Raw genomic sequence first — 15742 nt, forward strand, 5'->3', positions numbered from 1 at the left:
CTTATCGGATCAAATATTTCGGAATGATATGAGCACATCCAATTCATTCTAGGTGTTCAGGATCTTAACTTAGCATTCATCTTTGCAAAACCTGTAGACATAAATGAGAGCAGTATGATAGAGCAAGAGAACTTGCTCCTCACTTGGGAAAGATCAAATAGGCTTAGTTTGATGTTCATGAGGATACCAATTGCTAACAACATCAAGACCTCCCTACCTTCAACTGACAACGCGCAAAAGTATTTGAAGAATGTGGAAGAAAAGTTTAACTCTGCTGATAAATCGCTTGTGGGCACACTGATGGCTGAGTTGACGACATGAAGTATGAAGGGGCACGAGGAATACAAGACCATATCCTCAACATGACAGACAAGGCTACAAAGCTTAGAACATTAGGAATGAATGTAAATGATTCCTTCCTAGTACAGTTCATCCTCAACTCTCTCTCAGCTCAGTTCGGTCTCTTTAAGATCCACTACAACACTAATAAAGACAAGTGGAGTGTGAAAGAACTGATTGACATATACATTCAAGAGGAGATGAGATTAAGACAAGAAGGAAAACGGTCTGCTTTTGTGATGACTCAAGGAACAAGAAAGAAATGAGGAAAGTCAAAGAATGAAAGAAAGAACACATCAGGGAAAGGTAACGCGCCTGGGAATGCAAATCAGGCTGAAGGGAAGAACGTCAATGGTGTCAAGTGTTGCTTCTGTGGCAAAGCCGGACACATAAAGAAGGACTGCGTAAAACGCAGAAATTGGTTCGAAAAGAAAGGTATGTCTCTTTCTTTTGTATGTTATGAATCAAATTTAACTGAAGTACCTTTTAATACCTGGTGGATTGATTTTAGAACCACAACTCATATTACAAATTCGATGCAGGGATTCCTTTCAAGTAGGAAACCAATGCAAAATAAAAGATCTATCTTTATGGAAAACCGTCTCGGAGTACAAGTGTTAGCTGTTGGGACCTATCGCTTGATATTGGAGACTGGTCATTAGATGGATCTGGAGAGCACTTATTATGTTCCTACCATATATAGGAATTTAATTTCATTATCTAGATTATATAATTTTGGATATTTGATTTTTTTTTTTAATGTGGACAATTCAAATTGTTCTTATATTCAATTTTAGTTGGATCTGAATTTTTGATTGATAGTTATATAGAATTAATTTAAATTTTGATTATGCCTAGTTTTTAATTTTCTTGCATTCGAAATAATGGTTTGAAACGTGGCTTGATTAATGAAAATTCCTCTATTTTGCGACACAAATGTCTAGGACATATCTCCAGAGCTAGGATAAAGAGATTAGTAAAGGACAAAGTTTGGATAATTTGGACTTCATAGATTTCTCAGTATGCATGGATTGCATTAAAGGGAAGTAAACCAAACATATTAAGAAAGAAGCCACAAGAAGTAAAAAACTTCTTGAGATCATACACATTGACATTTGTGGACCTTTTCCCACTGTATGTTTAAGTGGAAAAAGGTATTTCATCACATTTATAGACGACCTCTCTAGGTTTGGTTATGTTTATCTTATTCATGAAAAATCTTAGTCTGTGGATATCTTCTAGATATTTATGACTGAGGTAGAAATACAGTTAGATAGAAATGTTAAAATAGTTAGGTAAGATAAAGGAAGTGAATACTATGGTAGATTTAATGAATCAGGTTAGAACCCTGGCCCTTTTGTTAAACTCTTAGAAAAGTTAGGTACTTGTGCACAGTATACAATGCTTGAGACTTTTACAAATAAAAGAAGATAAAAGTTTTTACAGGAGATTTTCTTCTCTACATTATTCATCAAATAAACAACATTCTTATAGGCAAATACACAACTGATAATAGCATGAAAAATATGCACTACTCAACGTGCAAAAAACAAACTCTTATAGACTAGGTCAACCCAAACTTTCTAAACATGTAAATTATTAATTTACTCAACCATCCTTCCCTTAAACTGATGTTTCAGACATAACAATTAGTTTAATAAAGGATCAAACTTGAAGCAACATCCCTCAAATTGAATCATTTGAAGTGCAAACACTAAGTAGCTTCCTGAGCCTCTGAAATGTAGGAAATTTGACTCTGGTATTAATGGCTCCATCATTAGTGAAATCCCTCAAGAAATGATACTTCACATCTATATGCTTGCTTCGATCGGGTAGAACAGGGTCTTTTGAGAGCTTTATTGCTGAACTGTTGTCACAATAAATGAACGTAGGCCTATCTTGCTTGAAATGCATCTCTTTTAGAATTTTCTTTAGCCAAATAACTTGACAAGCACAAGCTGTTGCAACAACAAATTCACCTTTAGTGGTTGATAATGTGACAATTGGTTGCTTCTTTGATAACCATGAAACAACTATTGTCCCCATCATGAAAACATACCCAGATGTGCTTTTTCAATCATCTGAATCTCTTGCATAATCCCTATCTGTGAAACCAAACAAATCTGACTTTTCTCCCTTCTTGTAGAACAACCCAAACTCCTTAGTACCTTGCAGGTACCAAAAAATTCTTTTTTGCAACCAAGAGATGAGTCTCTGTCGGACACTCCATGTATCTACTAATGATACTTACAACATGCATTATATCAGGCCTTGTTGCTATCAAATATATTAAGCTCCCCACTATCTGCTTGTAAAGAGTGCTGTCAACATTCTTTCCTCCATTATCTTTATTTAGCTTCAAACCAAACTCAGATTGTGTATTCACAGGATTACAATCCTTCATTTGAAACCTGTCCAAAATTTCTCGCACATATTTCTTTTGAGAAATAAAAATTCCAGTAGAGGACTGCACTACTTCGATACCAAGAAAGTAACGCATCAAATTCAGTCATCATGGATTTCTTAAAATTTTCAAACATGGCCCTATCACTTCCAGTGTAAATTAAATCATCCACATATAAGCAACAATGAGCATTTTCCCTCCATCTTCAATTTTTATGTAAAGTGTATGTTCGTAAGGATATTTTAGAAATCCTTTCTTCAAAAAATAAGTTTCTATAAGATTATGCCAAGCCTGTGGAGCTTGTTTAATTCATATAGTGCATTTTTTAATTTATACACTTTATGCTCATTTCCAAGTTTCACATAACCAGGAGGTTGATCAATAAATACTTGTTCTTTCAAATCTCCATGGAGGAATGTCGATTTCACGTCCAACTGGAAGATAGGCCATGAGTTTTGAGCTGCCAATGCAATCACCAATCTGATTGTGTCATGCCTTGCAACCGGAGCAAAGACTTTTTTGTAATCAACACTAAACTCTTGCTTATAGCCCTTGGCCACCAAGTGCACCTTGTACTTGTCAACTTCACCACTCTCCTTCAGCTTTGTCTTGTAAACCCACTTTACACCAATTGTTTTGTGCCTTTTTGGAAGATCAGATAGCTCCCAAGTATCATTTTTTTCAATGGCTGTAATTTCAGCATCCACAGCCTTCTGCCATTTTGGTTCTTTGACAACACTTTCGAAAATTGTAGGGTCACAATCTGAAAATAGAGCAAAGTGAGTGAGTGGATCTTCAGATTGATCAATTCTTGTTACCTCATAATTCGACATCCATGCTGGCCTCTTTTGAACACGATGTGAATGTGATCTAGTTGCTGCTTCAACTTGTTTGTCAAATTCTGATGTTGATGGTGTGATTTTAGAGGAGGCTGTAGGAGCTTCATTTTAAGGATTCTCAAGAGCAACAATTGCTTAAACAAGTTGTTGCTGGGACTGTTCTTCTTCATCATTATTTTCTCCATCAAAACTTGTTGGAATATGTTCTCTAACAACATTTTTATTCCACGACCAAGTTTGATCTTCATAAAAAACGTCTCGACTGATAAGAATTTTCTTAGTGCTAGGATTATAAAGCTTATAAGCTTTTGATTGATAACTAACATCAAGAAAAATGCATTTTTCTCCTTTGTCATCTAGTTTTTTTCTCTTATGATCTGGAATATGGGCATATGCAACACACCAAAAATTCTGAAATGATCTACCACTATTTTTCGTTCGCTCCATGCTTCCTCTGGTGTCATGTTTTGAACAACAAGTGTGGGACTTCTATTCAAAATATGAATGCTCCAATTAATTGCTTCGGGCCAGAAATTCTTCAGAATACTACTCCTTGTCAAAAGGCTTTGCACCATATTTAGAATAGTACGATTTTTCCTCTCTCAAACACCATTTTGTTGGGGCGTGTAAGCTGCTTTAAGTTGTCTCTTGTTCCATGGGTCTCACAAAAATTTGCAAATTCATGTGAGTTATATTCTCCACCACGATCTGTGTGAAGAACTTTTATTGGGTAGCCAACCTCTTTCTCAACAAGCACTTTATAGCATTTAAAGGCTACAAAAGCTTTAGATTTTTCTTGCAAAAAATAAACCTAGATTTTATGACTATAATCATCAATGAAAGTAATTATTTATCTTTTACCTCCATTTGAATATGGCATTATTGACCCGCAAATGTTGGAATGAACGAGCTCCAATGTCTTCTTCACTTTCTAGGATTTTCCTTGTGGGAATCGATTGTGGTGTTGTTTGCGAACAACACATTCTTCACAAACCTGAGAAGAAGCTATAATTTGAGGAAGACTTGTCACCATATTTTTTTGATATGGAGTCTTTAATCCTCCAAAATTAAGATGCCCATAGCGAAAATGCCATAGCCATGCCTCCTCATTCAATTTTGCAAATAAGCATGAATGAGTAGTGTTGTGGAGATATAATGGAAACATTCGGTTAGCTGTCAGGGTGACTTGAGCAACTAAGCCCAATTTTTTATCTTCAAATTCTATAGACTCCGTCTTTGATAGAGATTGCAAATCCCTTTTCTTGAAGTTGGCCAACACTGAGTAAGTTTGTTCTTAAATCTGGAATAAAGAGAACATTAGAGATACTTTGAACATAATTTCTCTTAGTTTGAATTGCTACCTTCCCTTTTCCCATAACAGAGACTTTAAAATCATCACCAAACTTCACAAAGTCGTAGAAGGATTCATCCAAATCAGAGAATGCAGACTTCTCTCCACACATATGGTTGTTGCAGCCTGTGTCTAAGTACCACAAGTTCTTCTGGGTTTCCTCCCTCACATGGCAAATCAACAATAAAGACACTTCTTCTTCCTTTTCTGCAAAATTTGATTGTTTTTCACCATTTCTATCTAAATTAGTTCAACATTTTGATTTGTAATGTCCATACTTGTGACACCTGAAGCATTCAACTTTTGATTTGTCTGCTGACTTTGACTTGAAAGGAGTTGTAATTGAATGATTGTTGTCATCACCTCTTCCTCTACCATCATTGTTACCTTTGCTTCTGCCCCTTCCTCTTCCTCGGCCTACTCCTTTTGACGATGAAGGATGATTATTAGATGAGGCTTGTAACACTTGCTCCTCTTTGTCTTGCCGTTGTATTTTCTGCTCATGAATCAACAAGGAACTCTGTAATTCATCAATGGAAAGTTCATCAGTGTCTTTAGATTCCTCAATTGAGCAAACAACATAGTTGAATTTCGCCATCATCGAACGAAGAATCTTCTCAAAGATAGTGACGTTTGCCAGTTGTTCACCATGAATCCACATCTTATTTGCTATTGCCATCATCCTTGAGAAGGAATCTAAAATCGATTCTCCTATCTTCATGTGTAAAGTCTCGAAATCAGTGCAAAGTGCTTGAAGCTGTGCCTGCTTTACCTTTGCTGTCCCCTGATATTTCTTCTTCAAAGAGTCCCAAATCTACTTGGAAGTGTCTTTACAAAGAATGGTTTCCAAGATTGAATGATCAATAGCTTGGAATAGATAATTTTTTTGATTTGAGATCTTTCAACTTCAGCCCGTCAAGTTCCGTTTTTTGCGTATCTGTTAGTACAACACCTGTTGCTGGTTCTACTACTCCAAAAACCACAACCGTCCAATATTCTTTGGACCTCAAAAAGTTCTCCATGAGCATGCTCGAATGGTCATAGTGACCATCAAAACGTGGAATGGCTGGTTGTACAAAATTTTCGAAAGCCATCAGTCGCGCACCTTTTACTCTCCTTGAACCTAGCTCTGATATCACTTTTACAAATAAAAGTAGATAAAAGTTTTTACAAGAGATTTTCTTCTCTACATTATTCATCAAATAAACAGCCTTTTATAGGAAAATAGACAACTAATAATAGCATGAAAATAGGCACTACTCAACGTGCAAAAAACAAACTCCTATAAACTAGGTAAACCAGAAACAAAATAACCGAACATCCTAAAGACTAGGTCAACCCAGACTTTCTAAACATGTAAATTATTAATTTACTCAACAGGGACGCCTCAGTAGAATGGTGTAGTTGAAAGGCGTAATCATACACTTTTATGGACATGGTTAAAATCATGTAGTCACTCAACAGTTCCAGAATTCTTGTGAGGAAAAACATTAAATACCGCAATGTACATCTTAAACAAACTTCCTAGTAAGGCAGTTCTTAAGACTCCATTCGAGTTGTGGACTGGTAGGAAACCTAGTTTAAGACACTTACATGTTTGGGGCTGCCCAACGGAAGCAAGGATCTATAATTCATAAGAAAGGAAATTGGATCCCAAGACCATCTTTGGATATTTCATTGGTTATCCAGAAAAATCTGAAGGATACAAGTTCTATTGCCTAACCAAAGTACGAGATAGTTGAACTCAAAAACGTCAAATTCTTGGAAAATGGTGAGATTAGTGGGAGTGTGGAACCACGTAAAATAACTCTCAAAGAAATAATAGTAGATATCCTATCACCTTTTAATTTTCATGAAACTATTAATTTTCAAGATGTTCAACAACTTAAGGAGAATGGACAACAGTTAGAACAAGTTGATTCACCATTTCATCAAGACTCAACTATTGTAATTGAAGATTCACCACCGGTAGTTCTAAGAAGATCTCTTAGAGTAAGAAGACCTGCCATTTCAGATGACTACATAGTGTATCTACAGGAATCTGACTTTGATATTGGGATAAATAAAGATCTGGTTATGTTTTCATAAGCAATGAAAAGTGATGATTGTATTAAGTGGATGGATGCCATGAAAGAAGAGTTAAAATCTATGGACCAAAACTGTGTTTGGGATCTCATCGAATTGACTCCTAAAAGTAAGAAAGTCGGTTGTAAATAGGTCTTCAAGACGAAGCGCAACGCAAAAGGCAATGTCAAACGATTTAAAACAAGATTTGTGGCCAAAGGTTTTACTCAAAAGGAAGGTATCGATAACACTGAGACTTTTTTTCCAGTTTCAAATAAAGACTCACTTAAAATCATTATGGCATTGGTGGCTCATTATGATTTGGAGTTACACCAGATGGATGTGAAAACAACTTTCTTAAATGGGAGTTTGGATGAAAAAATCTACATGGAACAGCCTGGAGGGTTTACAGAACAGGGAAAAGAAAAATTAGCCTGCAGATTTAAGAAATCCATTTACAGACTTAAACAAGTTTCAAGAAAATGGTATATAAAGTTTAACGATACCATTACCTCCTTAGGATTTAAGGAAAACATTGTCAACCAGTGTATATAACTGAATATCAGTGGGAACAAGTTTATCATATTGATTTTTTATATAAATGATATTCTGTTAGCTAGTAGTGATCTTTGTTTATTGCACGAAACCAAGAATTATCTCACTAAGAACTTTAAGATGGTTGATATGGGTGAGGCAACATAAGTCATTGGCATAAAAATCCTTAGGAATTGATCTCAAGGATTATTAGGGTTGTCTCAGAAATGTTATATCAACAGAGTCTTAGGGAGATATAATATGCAATCTTGTTCTATTGGTGACGCACTCATCGGGAAATGAGACAAGTTCAACTTGATGCAATGTCTGCAGAATGATTTAGAAAGGGAGTAGATAAGGGATATTCCATACGCTTCAGCTATTGGGAGTTTGATGAATGCTCAGACATGTACTATACCAGATATTAGTTTTGCAGTTGGAATGTTAGGAAAATATCAAAGTAACCCGGGAATAGATCATTGGAAAACTGTAAAGAAGGTCATGAGGTATCTACAAGGGGTGAAAGATTATATGCTCACTTACAGGAGATCAGATCATTTAGAAGTGATCGGATACTCAGATTCATATTTTGTTGGATGCTCTGATAGTAGAAAGTCTATATCGGATTTTGTATATCTACTAGCAAGAGGAGCTATCTTGTGGAGAAGTGTGAAGCAGAGCATTATTACTTCATCCACTATGGAGGCTGAATTCATGGCATGCTTTGATGAGTCATGCTTTATGGTTGCAGAATTTTATCTCAGGACTTTGTTGACTCTATAGCCAGGCCGTTGAAGATATATTGTGACAATACCACAATTGTGTTTTTCTCTAAAAATGGAAAATACTCGAACGGTGCAAAACACATGGAGGTCAAATACTTATTGATTAGAGAAATAATCCAGAAACAGTTAGTTTCATTAGAAAACATTAGCACCACTCGAATGATAATTGATCCATTGACAAAAGGATTATCATCAAAAGTTTACAGAGAACATGTTATCAGGATGGGTCTTTTAAGAAAATTGTTTATGTATTTGAAATAGATTACTCTGAAGTGGTTATGTAATTGACATTAACATTAATACTGAATAAAGTTTGTTTCTGCTTATTTCCTGTTTCCATTTACATTATGCATATTTTGTTTAGATTTAAGTAATACAGGAAATGTCTTGACAAGACAAATGAAATGGGCACAATTAAAGGTTATATCAGAAATGGTATTGATGGCGTAGTACATGGAAGGAAGTATGACATACAACTGCCATGACACACATTAATATCTAATCAAAATATGGTATTAAAAAATCTAATAATATATCGGGAATATTGATGATTTTAAAATTCATAATCACGTATAAAATGGTTTTGGTTATAGAATCCTAAAGATGAGTCTTTTTCAAAATGTTTTGAAAATTCACTATTAACACAATTGAACTAATGGATCAAGTAGGAGAATGTTAGAATTCTATATCGTGTAGCCCATTGATCTCACGGTTTCTATTGTTTAATTGTACAAGGAGTCTATATACATAATAGATACCAATATTAAAGAGCCCCAATATCTTTATAATTATGAATATTCTTTAAAGTTAGTAAGAGACTTTGATGAATAGGAAACTTACTAAAAGAATAACTTAGGCCCTCAACCTTCATCTATAAAAGGGATTGGCGACCCCATATTGGAAGTACGAATAAGAGAGAACGTATGTGTGGAAACACATAAAGTAGAAAGTTCACAAGAGCAGGGGTGGAGCTAGTAAGGAGCTGGTGGGGGCAATTGCCCCCACAAAACTTTGAGACACCCTTATATTTTCAACTAATTACATGCCCCATTTGTCCCCCACTCCCTCACCTCTCTCCCCATTTGCCCCCACACCCTCATCTCCCTCCAATTTTTGCCCCCACACCCTCACCTCCCTCCATTCAAGTTCTTCAACCATACAACTAATCATAGTTTGCCCCCACTACAAGAAAATCCTGGCTCCGCCCCTGCACAAGAGTGATATCCATCAATCACTAATACTTAGCCGATCCATATGGAGAGAAGGGAGAAGGTGAGTCTAGAAGAAATGATCAATTTGATTGGGGTTTCGAAAGTTTTGAGGAACATGTGGATAGAGAGGCACATCTCCAACATTTTGGATCAACGATTTCACAATGGCACAAGGTAAGTACCTTGAACTCGTTTTACATTGAATGAATAGTGTGTTTGAAATATGTGATAGATTAGATCCTATTGGGAAAAATCAAAGTTTATTAAAGTCATGTTTTAGGATTTTGAATGCGTAAAATCTAAAATACCAAATATGTCAAGCCTTACTTAGTTCATGGAATTTTTTTTTTTTTTGGTCTCAAAATACAATTAACTTGTATGGGCACAAAAATACTAACAGTATGGATGCTTAGAAGGCACGGTTCAAGCATTTGAAGGAATGGATAAGAAGAGTGGACTCTTTGAATGCGATGACTTCGGGTCTGGCTGCAAATGGGGAAAGCAGAAAAGCAATTGAACTCTTCTTGAAGATGGAGGGTATGGGTTTTCAGCCCAACTCAACAATGTTTAATGGTGTTCTGAATGCTTGCAGTCTCGTAAGATTGATTGAGGATGGGATTTGGTATTTCGGAAAAATGAGTTGTGTTTATGGGATCAAACCAGGCATTGCAAACTATGGGTGCGGGCATGGTTGATCTGTTTGGCCATGTGGGTCTGTTTGACAAGGCAAAGGAGATCATGAGAACAACGCCGATGAAACCGGATGTGGTTATGTGGAAAGCTTTATTGGGTGCTTGCAGAATCCATAGAAATCTTGAAATGGGGAAGAAAGCTGGGCTTCATGGGTGACCATGCAAACTATGTCCTATTATCAAACATATACGTGACGGCTGATAAATGGGATGGGGTTCATAAATCAGGTAAAGATACCATTACATACCTGCAAAAATGACTTCAGAAGAGGCAACATAATTGCCCGGTAATCTTGGGCAGAAAAAGACCCAAGCTTCGACTCCAATGCCCAGATAGAAGTGCCAGCATGGATGATCTTTGCATCAATTTTGCTGAACTACAAGAATGAAATACTATGTCATTAGAATAAAACATTGTCATGGACCACAAGTCATGGTTTTAGTCTTGCAGATAAAACTACCTGTATAGAGAACCAAGCCTTGTGTCTCAGAAATGCTGTTTCTATGCAAGTGTCCGCTTGATACATTAAGTCCTGCATTCTCCAATCCTCATCTTTGCCAGTCAAAGATTCCTCGTATCCAAATTGTGAGACTTTAAGATGTTGTGCTTCATTAAGAACAACTGATACAGCTTTAAGCTCATTCTTCCTCTCAGTAAGGTCTTCTTTCCGCTTCTTGAGGACTACCTCGTAACTTTGAGAAACGAATTCAGTTGCTTCCTTCCTTCCTTTACGCTCTCCGATATAGAGTCTCTCGACTGTGTTGAAAGCTACTACAAGGTCCAGTCTCTCACATAAACTCTCGCACCAGGTCTGTAAGATGGAGTTTTCCTCTTTAATTTTTTGCAGAATTTCCATCCCACAACGTGTTTTATCTTCCCTCAGACATTTCCATGAAGCCAGTTGTTCCCCACTCGAAGAATCTTCTTCTAATATCCAGCTTAACAGTGCATCGCTATCAGCACTATCGTCCATGGAACCACTCTTCTCCAAAAGGAGACATAAAGAATCACCATAAAAAATGATCCTCTTATTGATTTCAGATTCATGAGTGACACGATGTGTCTCATCATCTATGTTGCTATCCTTCTCTTTTCCTGACCAACAAGAAATAATAAGATCTTCCAAGAATCTGAAGATTGTTTTAAGCTCTGAAGGTGACAAGAAGCATAAACTGAGAGGTGATTGTTCCAAGCCAATGTTAAGAAACCGTGAACCATGAATGATGCGTTGTATCTTGTCCATGGTGAATCGTATCACCTTAGTAATATGACTTGCAGTAAGATAATTATGTCTCAGAAGTATGTGGAGCATGATAGGAACTTTTCTAAGGAGCTCCGTACGCTCAGAATCATCAGAAAGCGGCCACCTACGTCCAAGATAAAATACCTTTGTCCACCAACTACTTCCACATACCATTAATTCAACATTAGAAATCTCAGCATGGTTTCTACTTGTTTCCACGAGTTTCTTATTCTGAGTCTTCTCCGCTTTGGATTCTTTCTCCGTCGCCTTATCAGGAGAACACTCCGATTTATCTTTTGATCCTTCAAGCATTTTTAATGAACCAGAAATATCTATTGGGTGCCATGGACCATTGCGAATCATGGCAACCCAATCATCTCCAACTATTTGAGGAAAAAGAGATCGCAAATTTGACGATAGGACTTTTACATGATCCCTTTGAACATGTTGCATAAATGAAACATAATCAACAAGTTTCTCATTGCAGCTTGGGCAAGCCCAGAATTTCCATCTCCCATTGGCTTTGCCAAAAGACAGAGCTTCCGACAGAACTTCCATCTGCAATCCATCCTTGAAATGGGTTTCGAGATTGTGAACACTCACTTTGAGCAAACTTTGCTTCTTATCGAGACTCAAAGATTTCCAATATGATCGAACCCAATCCTTCTTCACCATCGAGGAGACAATATTCTTTAAATTTTCCTTCTTACGACGATCGCTCACTCGCTTATTCTCCTCCTCATCATTCTTCGATTGGGTTGAAATAGGTTTCTGCTCCAAGTTTTGCTGCTGCAAGATTCTCCACTCCGTTGTTGCAGAAACAAGATCCTTCTTAAGCTCTTCTGTCAATATCCGTTTCGTGGGAACCGACCCGACCTTCGATTCAGTCAAAAGATGCTTCATCCAAATTGATATCAAAGCAATGTTGGATTTTTGAATTAACGAACGAAGGTTCTGCTTCACATCTGCTACACTAGCCTCTCGTATGGATACCTCCTCCAAACTACCCTTTGTTGGATCGTAGGGATTTTCAATCGATAATGCCCGACTACATTCTTGGATAACCTCTTCATACCCTTTACGATCATTCGAAGCAATGTAGAGTAGATTAGCATAGAAATGAAGAAGCTCGATCCAATTTGGAACCAAAGAAATCGCTTTTCTTGTAGATTCGATTGCATACTTCAACTGTATTTCTTTCTCATTAAGATCATTAATTAGGGTTGCAATTTTAACAGAAATTAAACCTTTAACTCGGTGGATGACTGCTGAGGTCGTGTAACAGAGATTCAATTCTTCAATGAGCTTTAGGGCATTGGTGTTGTTTTCCTGTCTAATAGAGGTTAGGTTTTCCTCGCAATCGAGTTCGGTTGAAGTCTTACATTGAACGAAATCACCAGATTGAGTGACATTTTGCTTCCGCTCATCTTTAATGGAAGCAGAAGCCCTAGCAGCAGAACCTCGCTTCTTACGCCCCATTGATGGTTAAATTAAGAGCAAAAAACATTGATTTTGATCCACAATTGCTGACGTAATAACAAGATTAACAGAGAAATTCAAACAAGAAGGAAGAAAATTTCGATCGATCGATCGATCGGTTCTCTCTCTCTCTCTCCCCCTCTGAACTACCAACAATGGCTGAGATTTTTCTTTATTTCTTTCTTGATTTTTGAATTCTTGATGAGGCGGTTTTTAAAAGGGGTAATTATCAAAAAAATACAAAAAAAAAAAGTATTTATGAAAACAAATCGAATTTTTCAAATATTTTTAAAAAGATACAAAACCGGTCTTTAAAAGACCGGTTTTTCTCTCTCCTCAAAATTTCTCAATACACTCTCTCTCCTCTAATATTTTTTTAAAAAAAAATGAAAAACCGGTCTTTAAAAGACCGGTTTCTCTCTCCTCATTAATCTCTCACAATTTCTCTCTCTTCAATTATTTAAAAAAACAAACCAATTTTTTTTTAAAAAGTTTTTCTCTCTCATCATTTATTTCTCACTCTTTTCTCTCTCCTTAAAATAAAAAACGAATTTATTTTTTAAAATTTTTCTCTCTCTTCATTCAATTATTTCACCCATTTCTCTCTCCTATTATTTTAAAAAAATGATTTAAAAAAAAAAACGATTTTTTTTTTTAAAAAATTTCTCTCTCTTCATTCATTTCTCTCACCCCTTTCTCTCTCCTATTATTTAAAAAAAAAAAACGAATTTTTTTAAAATTTTTTTCTCTCTCTCATTCATTTATTTCACCCATTTCTCTCTCCTATTATTTAAAAAAAAATGATTTAAAAAAAAAACGATTTTTTTAAAAAAAAAAATTATCTCTCTTCATTCATTTCTCTCACCCCTTTCTCTCTCCTATTATTTAAAAAAAAAAACGAATTTTTTTTAAAAAAATTTTCTCTCTCTTCATTCATTTCTCTCACTCTTTTCTCTCACCTATGTTATTTAAAAAAAAACAATTTTTTTTTTAATATTTTAAAAAAATTGAATTTTTTTCTCTCTCCTCTTTTTCAAATTCGACCGTTATATAGCCGTTTTTTAGTCGTTTTTTTACCGTTATATTATATGTATATATATACAATCTCACAAACTTATTTTTTCACAATTCTCACTATTTTGATCTTCTCATAATTCTTACTATTTTGATTCTCTAAAAATTCTCCTTATTTTGATTCTCTCACAATTTACATCGAATATGAATTCAAGAGCAATTATTTGTCGATATGGCGGTTCTGTTGAAGGTATCACGTATATTGGTGGAAATACACGACTTTTATCAACTTCATCAGAAATTACATATGCGGAGTTAAGATCAAATTACATATGAGCTCTTATTATGAGATCAAGATCAAAGATCAAAAGATCAAGATCATGAGCTCTTGATCTCATGATAAGATGATCTTGATCTTATGATGTTAATATTACAATGATGCATTTATATTTTTTTGTAGGTGATGATAAGAAGATTTATTTTAATATAGGATTATCAAACATGACATTCATGTGGACCCAATAAGAACAAGATCATGAGATCTTGATCTATCATGAGATCAAGATCAAAAGATCTTGATCTTATCTTGAGATCAAAAGATCTTGATCTCATGATAAGATGATCTTGATCTTATCTTGAGATCAAGATGTTGAGATCTCAAGATCTTGAGATAAAATAATAAAAACAAATTTTTGATTTACCTTACCTTAGTTGAAGAAGAAGATGAAGAAGAAGATGAAGAAGAAGAAGATGAAAAAGTAAAAAAAAAAAGTAATTCTTTTGGAGAGAAGAGAAGAGAAGAGAAGAGAAGGGTAAAAGAAATAAGTAAAGAGAGAGAAAATTAAAAAAAAAAAAATCGTTTTTTTTTTTTTAAATAATAGGAGAGAGAAATTGGTGAAATAATTGAATGAAGAGAGAGAAAAAATTTTAAAAAATAAATTCGTTTTTTATTTTAAGGAGAGAGAAAAGAGTGAGAAATAAATGATGAGAGAGAAAACTTTTAAAAAAAAAATTGGTTTGTTTTTTTAAAATAATTGAAGAGAGAGAAATTGTGAGAGATTAATGAGGAGAGAGAAAAACCGGTCTTTTAAAGACCGGTTTTTCATTTTTTTTTAAAAAAATATTAGAGGAGAGAGAGTGTATTGAGAAATTTTGAGGAGAGAGAAAAACCGGTCTTTTAAAGACCGGTTTTGTATCTTTTTAAAAATATTTGAAAAATTCGATTTGTTTTCATAAATACTTTTTTTTTTTGTATTTTTTTGATAATTACCCCTTTTTAAAATCTTAAAATCTCTGTGAGACAGTGAAGACGGCGACCCAGACCGCCAAGTACTAACTAACGGTCCAATAGTTTTTAAACCCGATTTGGGTTAATTTGGGATCGACCGATTTGAACCGAAAGAATCTTGTTTAAACCGGTCCAGTTGATTCCTCTAAAACCAAGGATGTCGTGCAAGTAAAAACAGGGGATGTTGTGATAATACCACGCCATTAATCTATTACTATACCCTTTTTCAAGAATACTTTTCCTCTTTTCTTCTCCTCATTTTCAATTATATCCCTCAATATTTATTATTATTATTTTTAACCCCTTAATTCCAAAGAGAACTTCCATGTGTCAAAGACACAAACAAACTCTAGTAATATATAATGATAGATGTGCGTCATAACTAAAATGTGTAATTTTGAAGAACCCCTTTATGTTTTACGTTTTGGTGAAGAGTGCTGATAATATAATGCTCTTTTTGACGCATGCCCCTGACGTGTTTGCTCACAGTCCAATAGA

At 35.3% G+C, this 15742-nt stretch overlaps 2 protein-coding genes across 2 annotated transcripts in view; one reads left to right on the plus strand and one right to left on the minus strand.

Moving 5' to 3' along the window:
* Positions 1–15742, plus strand: part of LOC147405700 (receptor-like protein EIX2) — a 66138-nt gene that overhangs the window by 10317 nt on the left and 40079 nt on the right. The window lies entirely within an intron of this gene.
* On the minus strand, positions 9382–12177 carry LOC147405702 (uncharacterized). The gene is made up of 2 exons (XM_086432729.1): positions 10681–12177; positions 9382–10596 (listed from the first exon to the last, which is right to left on the minus strand). Exons 1-2 carry the CDS (start codon positions 12136–12138, stop codon positions 10444–10446), a joined length of 1611 nt encoding a protein of 536 aa, XP_086288855.1. The 5' UTR covers positions 12139–12177; the 3' UTR covers positions 9382–10443.

Source organism: Akebia trifoliata, chromosome 3 (genome assembly GCF_017979445.1).
Source record: "Akebia trifoliata isolate Shusen 1 chromosome 3, ASM1797944v1, whole genome shotgun sequence".
Taxonomy (NCBI): Eukaryota; Viridiplantae; Streptophyta; class Magnoliopsida; order Ranunculales; family Lardizabalaceae; genus Akebia; species Akebia trifoliata.

Coding starts and splice junctions, on each gene's coding strand:
- LOC147405702 (XM_086432729.1), bottom strand. CDS start 12,138: ATGGTGAAGAAGGATTGGGTTCGATCATATTGGAAATCTTTGAGTCTC. Junction 10,597..10,680: donor AGGCTTGGTTCTCTATACAG/GTAGTTTTATCT, acceptor TCATTCTTGTAG/TTCAGCAAAATTGATGCAAA.